This window comes from Culex quinquefasciatus, chromosome 2 (genome assembly GCF_015732765.1).
Source record: "Culex quinquefasciatus strain JHB chromosome 2, VPISU_Cqui_1.0_pri_paternal, whole genome shotgun sequence".
NCBI lineage: Eukaryota > Metazoa > Arthropoda > Insecta > Diptera > Culicidae > Culex > Culex quinquefasciatus.
This window is the reverse complement of record NC_051862.1, coordinates 177,528,721-177,545,183: the sequence shown is the minus strand read 5'-3', so window position 1 is coordinate 177,545,183 and position 16,463 is coordinate 177,528,721. Positions and strand designations below refer to the sequence as shown.

General features: G+C 39.8%; 1 protein-coding gene across 2 annotated transcripts in view; it reads right to left on the bottom strand.

The window, feature by feature from the left end:
* LOC119767812 overlaps positions 1–16,463 on the bottom strand; it is a 56,161-nt gene continuing 39,698 nt past the window's right edge. For both annotated transcript variants that reach the window (XM_038257375.1, XM_038257376.1), the window contains 3 exons: positions 4,257–4,759; positions 1,278–4,002; positions 1–1,221 (listed from right to left, as the gene is read on the bottom strand). In XM_038257375.1, the coding sequence (XP_038113303.1) occupies positions 664–1,221; positions 1,278–4,002; positions 4,257–4,759 (3,786 nt within the window). In that variant the 3' untranslated portion in view covers positions 1–663. The remainder of the gene's footprint in view (positions 1,222–1,277; positions 4,003–4,256; positions 4,760–16,463) is intronic.

The following is a 16,463-nucleotide window of genomic DNA, read 5'->3' as shown; positions in this document are numbered from 1 at the left end:
TTTTTTAATGATATTTACAAGTTTCGATTTATTTTGGCTTTCTAAAACTACAGTTCCGTTTACTCGTTGTCAGCTTAGCTTGACTTTAAATGAAAGTGTGTGTGTGCTGTCTACAGTCCTCCTTTCGCAGATTACACTTAATTATGCGCTTTTTAAATCAATTTACATACGAGGGTACCTAAGTTCAACCGCGTCCGAGCGAAACCTTTCGAAGGTGTCTTCCGAGGTTTTTTTTTTCTCATTTGCCCTTTTGTTTTCTACAAATTATAAAATTGAAATTTTACTCTAGATTATTCAAGCTCTGTGCGCCTTCCATTCGAAGTCACCTAGTTTAGCGATCAGACAGCGCAAACTGGTAATAATTTAAATATGATATCGTAAAACAAGCCCTAACATACGTACAAAGTTGCGTTATGAAAGTGTAGGACTAATCGTGAGAGTCTTTCCGCTGTATGACAACAAATAAAATAATGACAACAATCATAACCTTCATTTCACACCAACCAAGATCGCACACAAACATCGTGATCATTCGTTATCCTAAAAAAAAAATCTGAAATAACACCTAATTTCGGACTCATTCATCAATTACGCAACTCTCGCTCGGATTCACATTCATTCAGTACACTCATAACGCTTCAAAGTGGCACACCGTAAATTCCGTCACGCGCCCACCTTTTTGACCTGCGGGAAGAACGCCTCGATCGGCAGGATGGGATCTTCGGTGGCCAGGGTGAAGTAGCCGGGCACCCGCCTCGACAGCAGTCCCTTGTTGACCGACTTGAAGCCCTTGTCCTTGCTGGCGGAAAGCGTCAGCTCGACGACCCGCTTGGAGTAATCCGACGAGGCACTGTTCAGGTCCCAGTCGCCGTCGTTGTACGAGTTGGACGCCGAGTCCTTGGGGGATATCTTCATGATGGCCGTCTCCGGGTGGCGGTAACCCTCGGTGGAGGACGGCACTGGGCCTGCGGCCACCGCTGGCGTATCGTCGTACGCGTTCTGGGTGTTGATCGCACCGATCAGATCGTCGGCGGGTCCTTTAGTTTCGTCGGACGACGCACCCGGCAGGAGGCTGTTGCCGTCGGCGTCCACTTCTCGCAGCTCGGAGTCCTTTTTGCGGTTGTGGTTCTGGATGCGCTGCCGGAGGCTGATCTTGGATGGCCGTCGGTTCGCCAGGGTGCTGGTGTTGAGCACGGACGGGTTCGCGGTGCGGTTCGGGGTCTTGAAAAGAGAATTGTCATTTGAAAATTTCAGGACCGCGACGATGTACAACTTACCGATTGCGTCGTGGTATCCTGCAGCCGAATCCGACCGCGGTTCACAATCCTGGACGTTGTCGTCGATACGGGCGGCTGCTGTCCTGCGAGCGAAGACTCCGTCGTAGCCTTTTTCACCGTGAACCGGTTGTTGTAGCTACTCCGGGTTCCGGTTGGGCGGAACGACGTTCTAACTGTCGTTGATTCGCTGTTGACAGGTTTCTCGGTGGTGCTTGATGATCCGCTTGGGGGTGACGAAAGGACCTCGTTCGAGTCGGTGGTTTTGTTGGGGCGGTTGTTGAGCAGGAAGCGGTTCCTGGTGGGGAAGCGGAGTTTCGTTCCCGGCTGGGTCGTGATTTCTACGTCCGAAGTGACGATCGACGTTGGAGTGGTGGTCGTGGTTCGGTTCAGCTTGTTACGGTACTCTTTGATGCTGAAGCGAGGCCGGTTCTGCTCCGGTCGGGTTCGGTTCATTTCGGCGCTGGACTCGTCCGAGGTGAAGCTGGCCGATGTGGACGAGGTGCTGTACGTGAACGAGGAAGACGGGAGTCGCAGACTGGGTTTGGTGTTGGCTAGTTTGAAGTTTACGCGGGTGTTTTCACTTTCACGCGTCACCTCGGTGGATCGGAATGGATCCAGATCTAGATCGTCGCTGGTTGGCGCCTTTGGCTTGGTTCGCGTGGGTTTCTGCTGCTGTTCACCCCCAGCTGGTCGGAACCGTGACCGAAGTCCATTGCCACCACCGTTCAACAGCTGATTGTTATCGCTGGCGAAGAGAGGACTGCTGGTTGTGGTGGTCGTTGTCGTCACCGAGATCGTTGGTGGTATTTGCGTGACCGAGGGTTCCAGCTGGTCGTTGTTCACACGATCTTGATCCGAGGAGAAGTCGTCACGGGTGGCGGAGGTGAGTCGGTTTCGGTTGAAGTTTGGTGGGAGCTTTTTGCGCAGCTTTTTCAGCGAACTTTCTTCGGCGAGGTAGGACGTTGGCGGGGCCAGCGTGGTTTTGACTTCGCTGTCCGATTCGGTGGTTGGGCGAGTGCGCGTTCGGTACCGGTTGGTCAGACGAGGGTTCTCGGTAATGTCCGCGTCGGTTGAGGCTTCCGTGGTGGATTGAGGCTTTGGCCGGCGCCTGCGGCCCTTGCTCTTGAACATCGGGTAGACGGTGGTGGTGCCGAATTCTTGCGAGTCAACGAACTGTGGCCCGATCGTTACGATCTCCGGCTGGGGTTCGTCCAGGCGATTTTCTTCCGCTTCTGTGGTGTACTTGTATCGGTTGCGGTTGTTGGGTGGTGGGAGCAGGGTTGGGTCGGAGATGGCATCTTCGATCGTGAAGAAACTGTGCGTGATTAGCGGTTCTTCGGTGGAGGAATCGAAGATCGACACGGGAGTTGTTGGCGAGGGGCGTTTGTTCGGAGGGAGTCCGGTGTAGCTGGGGTGCATCAGCTTGTGCTGTTTGTACTCACTTTCGGTGGTACGGAACAGGTGCTTGAACACGTTTGGTTTTTCGGTGGTAATAAATTTGTCCCGACCGATCCAGTCATCGTTGGTGGGGGTGACCAGCACCGGGGTGTTGTAGTTGTTGTGATCGCCGTTGAAGGTGATGGTGTGCGAGTAGAATGGCGCACGCTGGGTGGTGGTGCTTGGGTAATGGGTAGAGGTTGACGTTGAGGTAGAAGTGGGAGTTGAAGAGGGAGTATGTGAGGATGCGCTGGGTCTTGCGAACGATTCGTAGCTGAATCGGTTAGCGTCTTGCAGCGGCGAGTGCGGGTTGATGTTGTATTTGTTTAGGATCTCTATGGGATCCTTGCTGGGATCTGGGTGGTTGATGATCGTCGGAAGGAATGCCTGCTGGGTGCTCGGTGGAGGTGGGACTAGATTCTTGCTGTACTCGTCGTGGATTTCGTTAAAGCCATTGTTGTGCTTAACGTCTTTGAACTTGACCGTCTCGTGAGGTTTGGACTCGAAGGGTGGTTGCTGGTAGCTTTGGTACGAGGTGAATCCAAACGAATCGTGTCCTTGGCTTTCCTTGAAACCTTGGTATTGAGTTGGGTGGACCTGGTGGGAATCGTACTGTAGTTGAGGTTGCTGCTGGTGATGTTTGTAGGGTTTCTCTTTGAACCCGTGGATGGTTGGAGAGGGAGAAGCTGCAGGTGGTGCAGGATGTTGAGTTTTGAGGCTGAAACCGAACTTGTTCTGTTGCTGCTGTTGGACTTGCTGGAAGAATGGTGTCAGGACGCTGGGTGGGATGTGGGGGAACAGGGGGGTGGATGGCGTTACGGTGAACTTGTTTGCATCTTTCTCCGCGGAAGAAAGCAATTTCTTCGGGAGATCGACGTCGGCCGGAAGGTGGTTGAAGTAGTTTTGCAGTTTGTTCTGCTGCTGCATAAAATTCATCTTCTGGAGGTTTTTGATGTGGGTGAACGTCTGCTGGTAGCCGCCATTTACGCCAGCATGCAGTAAACCTTTGAGCTGGGCATCAAAGCTAGGATGGCTGGCGAGTTGGCTGATGAATTTGGTTTTCGCTGACTGCAGCGGGTTGGACGCCTGACCGAACTGGATGTAGGTGCCGTACAGATGATTCGGCGTGACATAGTGCTCCAGTCGGTTCGAAGTCGCGGCGATCGGTTGCTTGGGACCTCGGAACCCCTGCACTCCGGCCATGTGAGCCTGCAGCTTGTTCATAACCGGGTGCGGCTTCATTGTGGACTTTTGGTGATTCCCGGGCCCTGCGTTGAGTACGGAATCTCTGCAAAAGGGGGTTTAGACAAAAAGTTGGTTATCTCATACGAATACAATGCAAATCCCTCAGACCCAGATATTGTCGTCAATATATCAGTTTAAATTTCTCGTGGCCCAAATTTTTGCATAACAATGCCCTCAAATCTCCCAAAGCCAGAGAAGAAAAAAGCAAGTAAAAGCAATGCTAATCTGCATATATAGACCACGCGCTCGCACAAAAGAAAAGAAAAACTTGTCATCATCTCCCGAGTCGTATTTTACCTAAACTGGCCATTGAATTTGCCTGCCTTGACGCCGCCGCCGCCGCCTCCCGGTGGAGACAGATGGCCAACCGGGACGTTGGAACCGCCAGCACCACCGCCAATTGGGGTCACAATCTTGGGCGTTGACGAGTGGACAATGTTCAGCGTGGTGATCTGGTCCGACTTGACGCCGAACGGTTTGCCGGCGTGCCGGGACTGGGTTTGCATCGCTCCGGCTCCGCCCGGACTCACGTTGGTCAACAGCAGCGGCGTCGTCATGTACTTGGGACCGGGCGTTTGACCCGGCTGTTGCTGCTGCTGCATCTGATGCTTCGGACCGGCATGCTGGACCTGCAGGTTGTTCTGGTTGTGGTACTGCGTGATGGGCTGGTTGTAGTGCTTCAGGATTTGCGCGTTGTGCTGCGCGATATGGACTAGCTCGTCCTTGCTGGTCGTGTCAAAGCTGGCCACACTAATCAGCTGCTGCTGGGGCACGTGGTACGGAATCGGTCTCCATGGAACCTGTAATGAGAAAGAAAAACTCAATGAGTCCCAGTGGGAAAAAAGGGAAAAGAGCGCGTTAATTGTGCGCCCGCCTAATTGACGCTGGGCTTTGAATTTGAATAAGATCGACGGAGGCAATTTCGGGCCGGACCGTTAGACCGTCGGAGTTTATGGCGGCTGCTTTTTTTGTGGCCACGTTAGGTTTGGCTGCTGCCCTTTATGTATCATTGTCAGTTCATTGCTTTTGTCGTTAACCTCGAACTAAAAAGTGCTGCTATTACGAATCGGTGAGTGCTCTTAGAAGAAGCGCACTCTGATTTGGGAGCAGACTCGAATGTGGATCGAACTCATTTGAGCTTTCGTAAAATAATGTGAGATCTGATTAAATGGTGAGAACTACAAATTTAACTGTGCAGTAGCTTAAATTTCTTAAATTTTAAAGATCTGATAAATGCAAAAAAATATACAAAAATCTAAAGAAAACATAATTCAACGATACCCAAACAAAGCCAGCGCAATCGTCACAGAAGATAAGAATTCGCAAATTGCTAATCTTCAATCGTGGGGGCGTAAAATTCACGCGCCGAATGGTGTGGTCAACAAAGGTGACGAGCTGGGAGCAACTGTGGCGATGGAAAACCCCACCTTCCTTCCGCTTTGCGATAAACTAGAGAAAATTATTTTCACTAGCTCTCAACAGTGGTGCGTGTTGTTGGCCTCAGCCTAAACAATAACAGAAAAAGTGGCCACCTTTTAAGGTGGCAGTGCTCTTAAGTCGAGATGGTTTGTAGAGTGTTTTTGTTTTCACTTAGCCACCCTCAACCCCTTGTTGAACTTGCAAGTTGAAATGGAAATTAATTTGACTTCGAGTGTAGCTCAAAACCTATTTTATTATTCGATTTCTTTATAAAGACATACCTTATTGTTGAGTAAATTTATATTGGTGGTTTTTTTAAGTTTAATATTGGTGTTTTTTTTATAGATTTTGACAAAACGTTTAGACTTGATTAATTTAATTAGACCGGCCCGTGGCTTAATGGCTACGGCTCCCGCCTCATAAGCGGAAGGTTCAGGGTTCGATTCCCGACCGGTCTCCTTGAAATTTTTCGACTGTAATTGAACTTTGAATATGAACAAAAAACGCATAGAACTCACACCTTTGGATTGGAAGTCGGATGTTCTAGTCATTTGGCCACCAAGGGATTAATACTCCTTGAGTGAATTAATCCGTAGTGGTGAAATAATGTCACAAGGTTATTTACTATATAATACAACAATCCCTTCCCCAACGATTCCCCTACACACCACACACCATTAGTTGGTACGGTATGTCCCCGGCTTCTTCTTCTTCCCCTGATGGTTCTATGAAATGTGGGATCCGTTCGTAGAATCTGTCTCATGCGGTTAATGCAACGCAGTAGGCCGGGCCGCTTTAATGAGTGTAATACACTTCGTGGGTTCTCGAAAGTCAAAAAAAATAAAAATCAAACCATCCACATTAACGACCCCCGGGTCTTTTGTGGTCTCTATTGCAAGTTTCTGCTCGAACCTAGGAGTCCGAAGGCTTGAATGGGGAGAGCACCCAAACCTCTTTCTACTCCAAGGAACCTTCCACCCCGGTGTTTGGACTGACGACCTTTGGATTGCGAGTCCAACCGCCGCCAGCGATTCCACCGGAGTAGGCTTGGTTTGGTGTGTTGTTTGTACTTATGGCATGGAGACGACTCCTACACCTGGAATGACTTAACGGCCTAACAACCAAGGCCGGGACCGACATTTTACTTCCTCATCCGATGGAAGGTTGGAGCAGATGGGTTCTCGAAAGTACTACAATCATTAATAATGACAAGAAGGAACTTGAGGCGTAATCTAACCATAAGTTCTTCCCGGATACTTTCTTCGGACTGGCTGCGCTTGTGTTCAATTAGATTAGATTAGATTAGACTTGATTAATTTAATTAGTGTAAATGTTAATTAAAATTTTAGCTATAAAAATCAATTATTTATTTATCAATTATTTCACATCGCTTCGGCTGCCGATCCCTCATGTGTGCTAAGGGGCCCGGGTTCGATTCCCGCCCATCTCCTATGGGTGTTCTGTGTTTGTCCCGTTTAGTCAGTAAATTCAGTCTGAAAAGACGGTGTGATGTCTATTTATTTATTTATTTAAAATATTAATACATTGGGTTGCTTTAATTTATTTTTTTAGGTGAGAAAAAAAATGTTTTAGACCTTTTCAGAGATTGATTATAAATAACAACTAGAAATGATATTGATAAAATGATGAATGATAGTTAGGAGCAAAACTCATTGTTTGGCTGTTTTAATTAAATATTTTAAGTTTACAAAATGAACTTTACAACACAATTGAATTGAATTGAATTGAATTGAATTTATTTATTTTTTTAAGGCAGGAAAAGCCAACAAAACAGTGACACCAAAAACTACTTCTTTTTGTAAACACATAACACAAAACATGAAAACATCAGAAACAATGTACAAATAACACGGCTGGACCCAGAGCTACATTTTTGCGAGGAGTTCGCGAAATCTCTGGAACCATGTATTAATGCTTAGCATTGCCAATTACCTTGCTTAGCATTAAAGATTTTTATAAATTCTGTTTCGTCTTTATTTCCATACAATTTAGCATGAAAAAAAATCAAACACATTGGAGAACATTTATTTCAGATAATATTAATTCAAAATCACTACAAAAAAGTATTTTTTCCAAAAAATTTACCAAAAAAAGTTATAAAGAAATAGAAAGGTTTTCAAACCTTTACAAATTAAACTTAAGTTATATACCACTTTTTTTATTTGGGGTAAAAAAACAACTTCCTATTGGAAACAATTTGAAACTAAACATTTGAAGCAATTCAAAAGTCAAGGAAATTAAAAGAAACAATATAAAACATTTAAACTACATCTTTAAATATTTTAAGTTTATGTCATGCTTCGTGTCGCTTATTGTATTGATTGTTATTTATTGATTATTTTTGTTTGAATATTTAATTTTTTATTACTTTTGTAATTATAATGCCCTCGATTTTAATGAGTTATTTCTCAAATCGGGTCTTAACTTCATAACTTATTATGAAAAATATCTTGAAATTTGTGTTTAAATTTCAACAAATATTTAAATTATTTTCCGCTTCTTCGAAAATTTCTTCATGAATAAATAGGCAAATAAATAATTAGGTCATTATGAGAATCAGATGTTTAGGATCAAATGATAGTTAAAATCTGGTTGAAAAATTGGGGCAATACGTCCCATCAGGCTTGGAAGGGTTGTGTTCTGAGGACTTTTTTCTATTATACAAACATTTTTGTTTTAGAAAAAAATATTGTTGGACTCAAGGGACAAAATAAAGAAATTTCAAATTAGGTAAAACAAAAAAAATAATTTTAAAACACAAATCTCGGAAAAGCGCAAGCTTTTACATAGTAACCCCACATATAATCAAAAATCAATAATTTGACCTTTTGTCCTAATTCTGATGTTAAATTCAGAATCAGCCGGCAATATTGAATTGCTAAAAATAATGTTGGACAATTTTTGTATTCCGTTATGGCGGTCCATACACTCTTCCCTTGATAATTAGACATTCTAGAAATGAAGATACCTTAAGTTTAAAAAAAAACTTCTAAGATTTTTTCAGCGTTTGTAATGCTAAATCTCCCCTCACAATTGTAACCTTGTTTATAAAATTTGGCTCATGCTTTTTCGAGATCTTTTTGTTTGGTTTTGTTTAACCTTAAAATTGCATTCGGTTTTTTACCCTGAATTTTAATTTCCGATTCAAATTTTAAATTGTTTGATATTTTTAAATTAAATCGTATTGCAACACACATTCCCACTATGCACCGAATGGGGTGGCTTTTATTGTTCCTAGAGTGGAGAATATGACTGCAATTTTCTCAAATTGTACGTTACATGAAATTGGCAGTGCGACTGAAGGAAAATAAACATAACAACAGCAACCACCACCACCACCGACGACAACGCCGAAGACAACTGGCCCGCGCAATGTCTGCAAATTCAACCCAGACAGCGCAAAACGAGATAGAAAGTGGTTGTGGTGGTGGCTAGAAGAAAATTATGAAAGAAAAGCGCGCACAGAAAATCATTTCACTTTCGCAGCCCGGCCTAGAAGAGCTCACCCCCACGGGTAGTAGGGGTGGAAGGTGGGTGGGTGGTAATAAATTTGAGCTATTTTTGTTTTTCTGCGTGGCCAGGCCACAGATTTGACCGCGCGCGCACATGCGAAAGTCAAAACAGATGATGAAAACAGGGGGGTTGAAAACAAAATCAAGATTCCGCCACTGCTGCAGTTTTTCGTGATTAATTTTCGGCCTGTGGGTGGCTGGGAAATGTTGTTATCATGCGACTCTTTTTTTTGACAAGCTGAAGGTTAAATTGGGGAAAAAATTATGAGCTGTGGTGGTAATTGCAAACGGGTGATTCAGGGTGATTTACTGCTTCACTAATGATCCAATTTACTTGTAACTATGTGAAGGATTTCCACGATTATTATGCAGTGACGAAGTAAGTGACTTTTTATATTTTTATACATATATAATATTTTCTATGTATTTTTGTTATACTATCCCTAGAAATTGTATAAAAATATGTATGGACAAATGAATAATGATAAACAGCTTCTTTCTCAAACTGTGTGCTGCAAGAATGTCTGAAATCATTCATGTTGTACCTAACACAAAATTTGTCATTATGTGAAAAAAAAACAAATTTAATCCAAATCTGAACACTGTAATTGAGAACTCAAATTTCTCGGATCTGGATGAATTTTTTCACATACATGGAGAATGTAAAGTAACATTTTCTCAGATTTCATCAATTTTGGTTCAACTTAAGCAATGTTACAGAGCAAAACAAACTTCATAATTCAAGCATAGAATTGAATTTAAATGAAACAAAAAAGTGTCACACACTGTATCAGTAATAAAGTTGTAAAAACCCCAAATATCAATAAATGTTTGAAAATATTGTTTGAGTTTTCCAACTTTGCTTGGGTAATTCTCTACCAACTCACACGAAAACGGGAAAAGTTGCCCGATTCCTATTCGATTTGCGTGATTTGTCCCTGATCACGAATCCGAGGTCCGTTTTTTGATATCTCGCGACGTAGAGGCGGTACTACCCATTTCATTTTTGAACATGCGAAAAAGAGGTGTTTTCAATAATTTGCAGCCTGAAACGGTGATGAGATAGAAATTTGGTGCCAAAGGGACTTTTATGTAAAATTAGACGCCCGATTTAATGGCGTACTCAGAATTCTGAAAAAAAACGTATTTTTCATCGGAAAAAAACACTTAAAAAAGTTTTGAAAATTCTCCCATTTTCCTTTACTCGACTGTAAAAAAAATTGGAACAGGTCATTTTAAGGGAAATTTAATGTACTTTTCGAATCTACATTGACCCAGAAGGGTCATTTTTTCATTTAGATTAAAGTAACCCTGAAAAAAAAACACAAAATTTTAAAATGAAATATTTTGTGTTAAGTGAAAAAATGACTCTTCTGGGTCAATGTAGATTCGAAAAGAACATTAAATTTCCCTTAAAATGACGTGTTCCAAAAAATTTTACAATCAAGTAACCGAAAATGGCAGAGTTTTTAAAACATTTTTTGTGTTTTTTTCGATGAAAAATACGTTTTTTCGGAATTTTTAGTACGCCATCAAATCGAACGTTAAATTTTACATAAAAGTCCCTTTGACACAAAATTTCTATCTCATCACCGTTTCAGGCTGCAAGTTATTGAAAAACACCTCTTTTTTCACATGTTCAAATATCAAAGGGGTGGGCGGTAAGACCCCTTCATCACGAGATATCATAAAATGGACCTCGGATTCGTGATCAGGGACAAAAGTTATCCCTTGGGACAAAGTTTCACGAAAATCTAAGAAGGGTTGGGGCAACTGCTGTGTGAGTTGGCGGATAATTACCCAATATCATTTTTATTTGAACTGTGAATTAATTGAACACATCAACGTTTGGCTTAAAATCTCATTTAAATGCTGTTTTTCGAAATTGTTTTGTACAACTCGTAGCAAAATAGTAATTAATGCAACAAGTTGCAAAAAGAGGATTTTTTCAGCACGAGTCGTACATTTATCCAACGAGGTTCACCGAGTTGGATAAATACGACGAGTGCTGAAAAAATCAAGTTTTGCAACGAGTTCCATACAACATTTTTTGCAATTTCGAAAAACACCCATTGAGTGAAATTTTAAGTCAAATTTTCATGTATTTTGGCAATAAATCGTTGAAATCAAATAAATGTTGCAAAGTGTTACTTTTCGAAACAAGTGCTGAAAAGTAGAACTTTTCAGCATTTATTTTGAAAAGTGTTGCTATTCGATTCTGTTATTTTTGGTACAGAAATGTAGGTTATTTCATCGTTTAAAATGTCAGGAAAAGTAAGTAGTTTCCTAGGTAGTTTCACGATGGAATTGCAAAAAAGTGTTTTAAAATGCATTTTACACTAGTTCAGTTGTTTTGCAAATATTAGGTTTCAAAAAAAATATAAGATTTGACAAAAACAAAAATTTTAGTGAAATAAAAGTTTATGTTAAAAATCGAAAATTTCAAAAATTCAAATGATTTTTAAATCAACCCAAACAAGCTAAATTTGATTCTAAACGCAGTAGATTGCATTTAAATTTGATTTCAGCTGATTCCACTTAAATTTTCATTAAAATTTTGAAGTTTTTTGGTATAATTTCCCCCCCCCCCCTGATTTTCGGGCCAATTTTGAAGAGGAGGAGACAAAAACTTTAAATAAAATTTGTACGAGCCTTTTAATCCTGATAAAAATGTACGAATCGTGCTGAAAAAAATCTTCTTTTCGCACTTTTATTTTTTGTCAAAATATGTTGTTATAGTTCTTTACTTTTAAGAGTTATGATGGAATTCGAATCGGATTTTCTAGAACTATTGCATGTTTTGCATTGAAAAACACACTTTTACCTTTCACGGTCTACAGATCTCGTAAAACAGAAACTCAAACATGAAAACTTTTCTCATCCCTCATACTTTTAGGTGGTCACTTAGGAATGTATTTTCTAGCATTTCTGTAACATCTCTATGTTTTACTGTCGATGTTCATCTTCTGTTAACACAGTAAAGTGAAAAACAGTTGTTTTTTTTCGAACGAGCACGTGAACGCGAAGTTTCAATTATGCTCGCAGCCAATCAACAATCCGATCCTGGCACTGGCTGCTGTTTGCTAAACATCTTAAACCACTGTCAGAGTGCGATTAAAGAAAGTTATGCACAAACTCAACGCTTGAAACTGCACCTCTTCATGCTGCGCGGACTCTCGATTAGCTTAAGTTGTTTTGGCCTAAGGTTTCCCTCCTCCTCGTCAGATACCGATGCTGTAAAACCATTCACGCACTGTTGACTTGCAAAACAATGGCCCGGCATAGCTCAACACAAACGATTTTAGAAAATTTGTTTGGATAGCAGATGATGATCTGCGATTTTGTGCGCGGTTATAGGGGTGCAATTTCTCCAATGAGTACACTTTAAACTACGTTTTCGAACCAGGATAATATGTCAGGCAGTTTAGCTTTCGGGGCCACGACGTTCATAACTCAATTTCACCCCATCAGCTGTATTGAATTTCAATAAAATAACTCAAAAAAATGACACCGAAAAAACAATCGCTGATTGCGGCATGCAGATTGCGTTACGGCTGATAACCATCGGGAGGGGCTCTTATGTGATGATGAACTCCCCTCCTTCGCGAACCACATCGCGAGCAGATCTTGGAAAAAAGCATCGTTCACCTCGCGAGCAGAGAGCAAAAAACTTGGATCGCGCTCGAGACAAAGCTCCAAAAAAACAGTCATAAGCGGAAAATGGCAATTAAAATGTTAAAAAGTGATTTTATTTACTTATACTTTTGCTCTCTTTCTTTGTTCATGAAGTGAGCTTTTTTTCGGCGGGCCAAAAAAAACCTCTCCTGATCATGTATCGAGCATCAGAAATCTGCGATAGCCACGCTTCACGAATGCTGCTTTGCATATCAAAGCGTCTGTTTTTTCTTCTTCTTCTGTTTCTTTAAGCTCTAAGCTGAGTTATTATTTATGCGATGCTCTAAGGCCCCGGCGTGGTAATTTGATTTCTTGGTTGGTTAGCCTGGGGCGGGGCAGGCAGGGCCAGTGGAAAATCGGACGAAAAGGAAAACTGTGCGTACGCATTAGCCTCCTCATCAGCATCAGTAGCATACTTTCATTCTCGTTTGAAATCGTTGTTGTTTACCCGGCAGACTGCGCGGTTTTCCTCTGTTTTGATTGCACGTGCCCGAGAAAGTTCGTTGGACTGATGGGCAGCACAAAAAAAGCGAGTTAAGTACACGTTTATTAAATTGATTTCACCTACATTTGATTAACGAAAAATAGTCTTGATTTAGAAACTCCAATTATGATAATTACTTTACCATCGTAATTGATCACATTTTTTTAAAAATATCGATCAGAAATTGAGTTCAAAATTTAGACCTCGTCCAAGAAAAATCACAACTTATAGCCCCTTCAAGAGGTACTTACAACAATAACCCCAAAAGGCAATGATGACGATGTCTCTTTCCATCACAAAGTGCCACTTCCACGTACTGTTGCCGTTTTGGGCCCAACGTTTAATGCAACCCAATTGTATTGTCCGAAAACCATACACCTTTAAATGGCACCACGAGGTTGTAATTGCCCATGTTTCATTATTTTACAACCCGTCTCAACCTGTGAGTGAGTGCATAAATTATGAGCACTCTTACGTACCCATGGGCTTTTCTAAACATTTTTCCGCCACGCCACTGAATGGCTGCACTTCGAACTTTGAGCTCAAAATGTTTTGATGTGTTTGTTCGTTGTTAACCCTTGGCTTGAAAGTTTTTTTTTCTTTTTTTTCAGGTCTCACAATGCATGCATTTTTCTAGGGTTTATTCAAGATTGTTGTGACAGATGAGCATAGAAATAAGTTTATTTGTTTTCTTGGCCGTTGAGAATAAAGAACAATTGATTTGTTTTAATTTAATTAGTAACTCTTCCATATTGGTCACCCCACCTCAACCGCACACAAATAATGCAAAATATGAATTTTTTTTTTTCAGATTTTCTGATTCCGATTTTCATCCCGAATGGTTCAGGATAGGCCCGGATTGTCCACATTCCATACAAGAAAAGATTTTTTTTTGTATGGAAATTGTCCACGAAGGAGGAAGGGGGGGGGGGTTGAGCTGCGATATTAAAAAAAGTTTGCACGTGGTTTTTGGACGGTCCCTTAACAAAAACATAGCTTTTCAATTGTGTTCGCATTTTTCAGCCAAATAAAAAAACACAAAATTTGACGATATCTAAGAAAGTTGCATTTAAGTTAAACGCAATGTAAAATACATAATATTTGATCAAAACTACTAGATCTAGTAGTAGTATCTATGTAAAAAAAAATTAAGAATATTCTATGAAACTATGTATGAAATTAAATAAAAATCTATCTCAAATAGCAATTTATTGTTCAAATTTGTTTTCCTTTGAATCTTGTTACTATTATTTCATTTTATGCCCTAATTTTGTTTTGTGTTTCTATCATTCATATTTAACATTTTCATAAGCTCACGAATACGAATTTAAATTTTTCGGATTTTCCAAGATTTCAGAAATTTAGGTAAATTTACTCTTTGGTGCTATTATTTTACGAATATCTTGTTGTTCCTGCATTTAAGAGGTCATTTGAAGAAATTTTTGCTATGAATTGATTTATGTTGAACTTCTTGAATTTTAAGTACCGTAAACTGGGGTGACTTTGATAGCCCGGGGTGACATTGATAGAAATTTGATTTGGCCACTAATTTTGATACATCCAATGTAACAGTCACATTTTTGCATATATGTTCGATAATAACCTATCCCTTAATGCTTACATACTCAAAATTCTCAAAAATGCTTAGATATTAATTTGATGGGCATTTTAAAAACCTATCAAAGTCACCCCGGGCTATCAAAGTCACCCCAGTTTACGGTACCTACTTTTAGATGTTATTCCTGATTTTGGGCTGAAATCACTTGGTTTGGACATTTAAAAATGATGTTCATTTCAATGAAAAAGAGAGTTATTCTCTAGAATTCAAAATTTTTTTTGTGATTTTTTTAAAGTTTTTTTTTTATTGAATGCAACTTTGTCTAGCATTCTTTGTATCGAAAAAAGCCAATTTGCCTTAATATTTTTTTCCACAGTATACTTTTATCACTAAAAGTTGAATTCCCAAAATACGTGTTATTTTTATTTTTCGTTTTTTATGTTTCAAGGGGCTAAAAAGACATCTTTTGCGCTAAAGTTTAGGGTGGTGCAAAATCTGGAACTGGACATTTGATTCTTGGAAAAAAAATCGTGATTTATGGAAAAAAATCCAAATTTATTTTTAAAACGCAAAATAAAATTTGCAATCGAAAATACTTTACACATGTAAAAAGTGCACCGTTTTAAATTTTTATTCATTTCCAGGTAATTTTTGTCGAAAAATGTTCAGTTTTTTGCAATTAAAATATTTTATGAGGGAAAAGCCAAAACTATTATCGAAAAGCTGAGAAAATTTAATACAATTTTCCTTTTTTGTATTTGTGGATCGGTTTCTTGTTGCTAAGATTCAGACGCTTAAAATTAGTTTTTCTCGGTGTCATCTAATTAGCATTATAATAATTTTTCAAATCGCGATATCTTGGAAACTTTTGGTTTGAATTTCAATGTTACAAAATGATACTTTTTTGAAATTTTTTGTTCCATTAGAACTTTTCATATGCTTTTGTTATATTTTTTTTCTGGGGTGCTTTTTTCACGAAAAAACAAATGTGAAAAATTAACATTTTTAAAATATTTAACCTAATAATGCCTATAACTGAAAAACCAAAACAAAAATTTGTCATTTTCGTTGGTAAGTTAAATTTTTCTTCTGTAAATGAATTAAATTCTATGTAAGACAATTGGGTCAATTTGTACAAATAATTTATATTTTTTAATTAAATTATTTGCGCCATCCTAAACTATAGCATGGATGCTTATTTTAGTCCCCTAAAATCTACACAAAAAAAAAAAAAACAAAAATATGTCTGAGATCCGATATAAAAAAGTGTATTAATAACAGTTAATTGCTTGCTAATTTTTTTTGGACGCGTTCGAAAGGTTTTTTAAATACCTTTAAAACAATGTATATCATGATGGGGTGTTAAACGAAAACCACCCTTTTTAAAAATATCCGGACTTTGGTTCAAATTGTTTTTTTAGCATGATTTTTGAAATATTTAACTAAATATTATGACATGTAATTAGAAAGTGACTTGATATGAGACCAAAATGGCCAAAATTCATTCAGCCAATGCCGGGATAACCAAGTGCAATTATTTTGATAAACATCCCACCACACACACAGACATTAACCCAGAAGATGATTTTGAGTCGATTTATATACGTGAAGGTGGGTCTAGGAGTTCAAACTAAGAAGTTCCTTTTGGAGTGATTTATAGCCTTTCCTCAGTTAGGTGAGGAAGGCAAAACTAATAATGCAGAATGAATTCTTTTGACATGAGAAAATGACATTTTTTAATTTAAGTATGACAGCAGTATACTTTTTGTGCTTGTCTCTTTATTACCATTTTTTCAATTCATGACCTAATTTTACAAAAAAAGTGTTTAAATTCC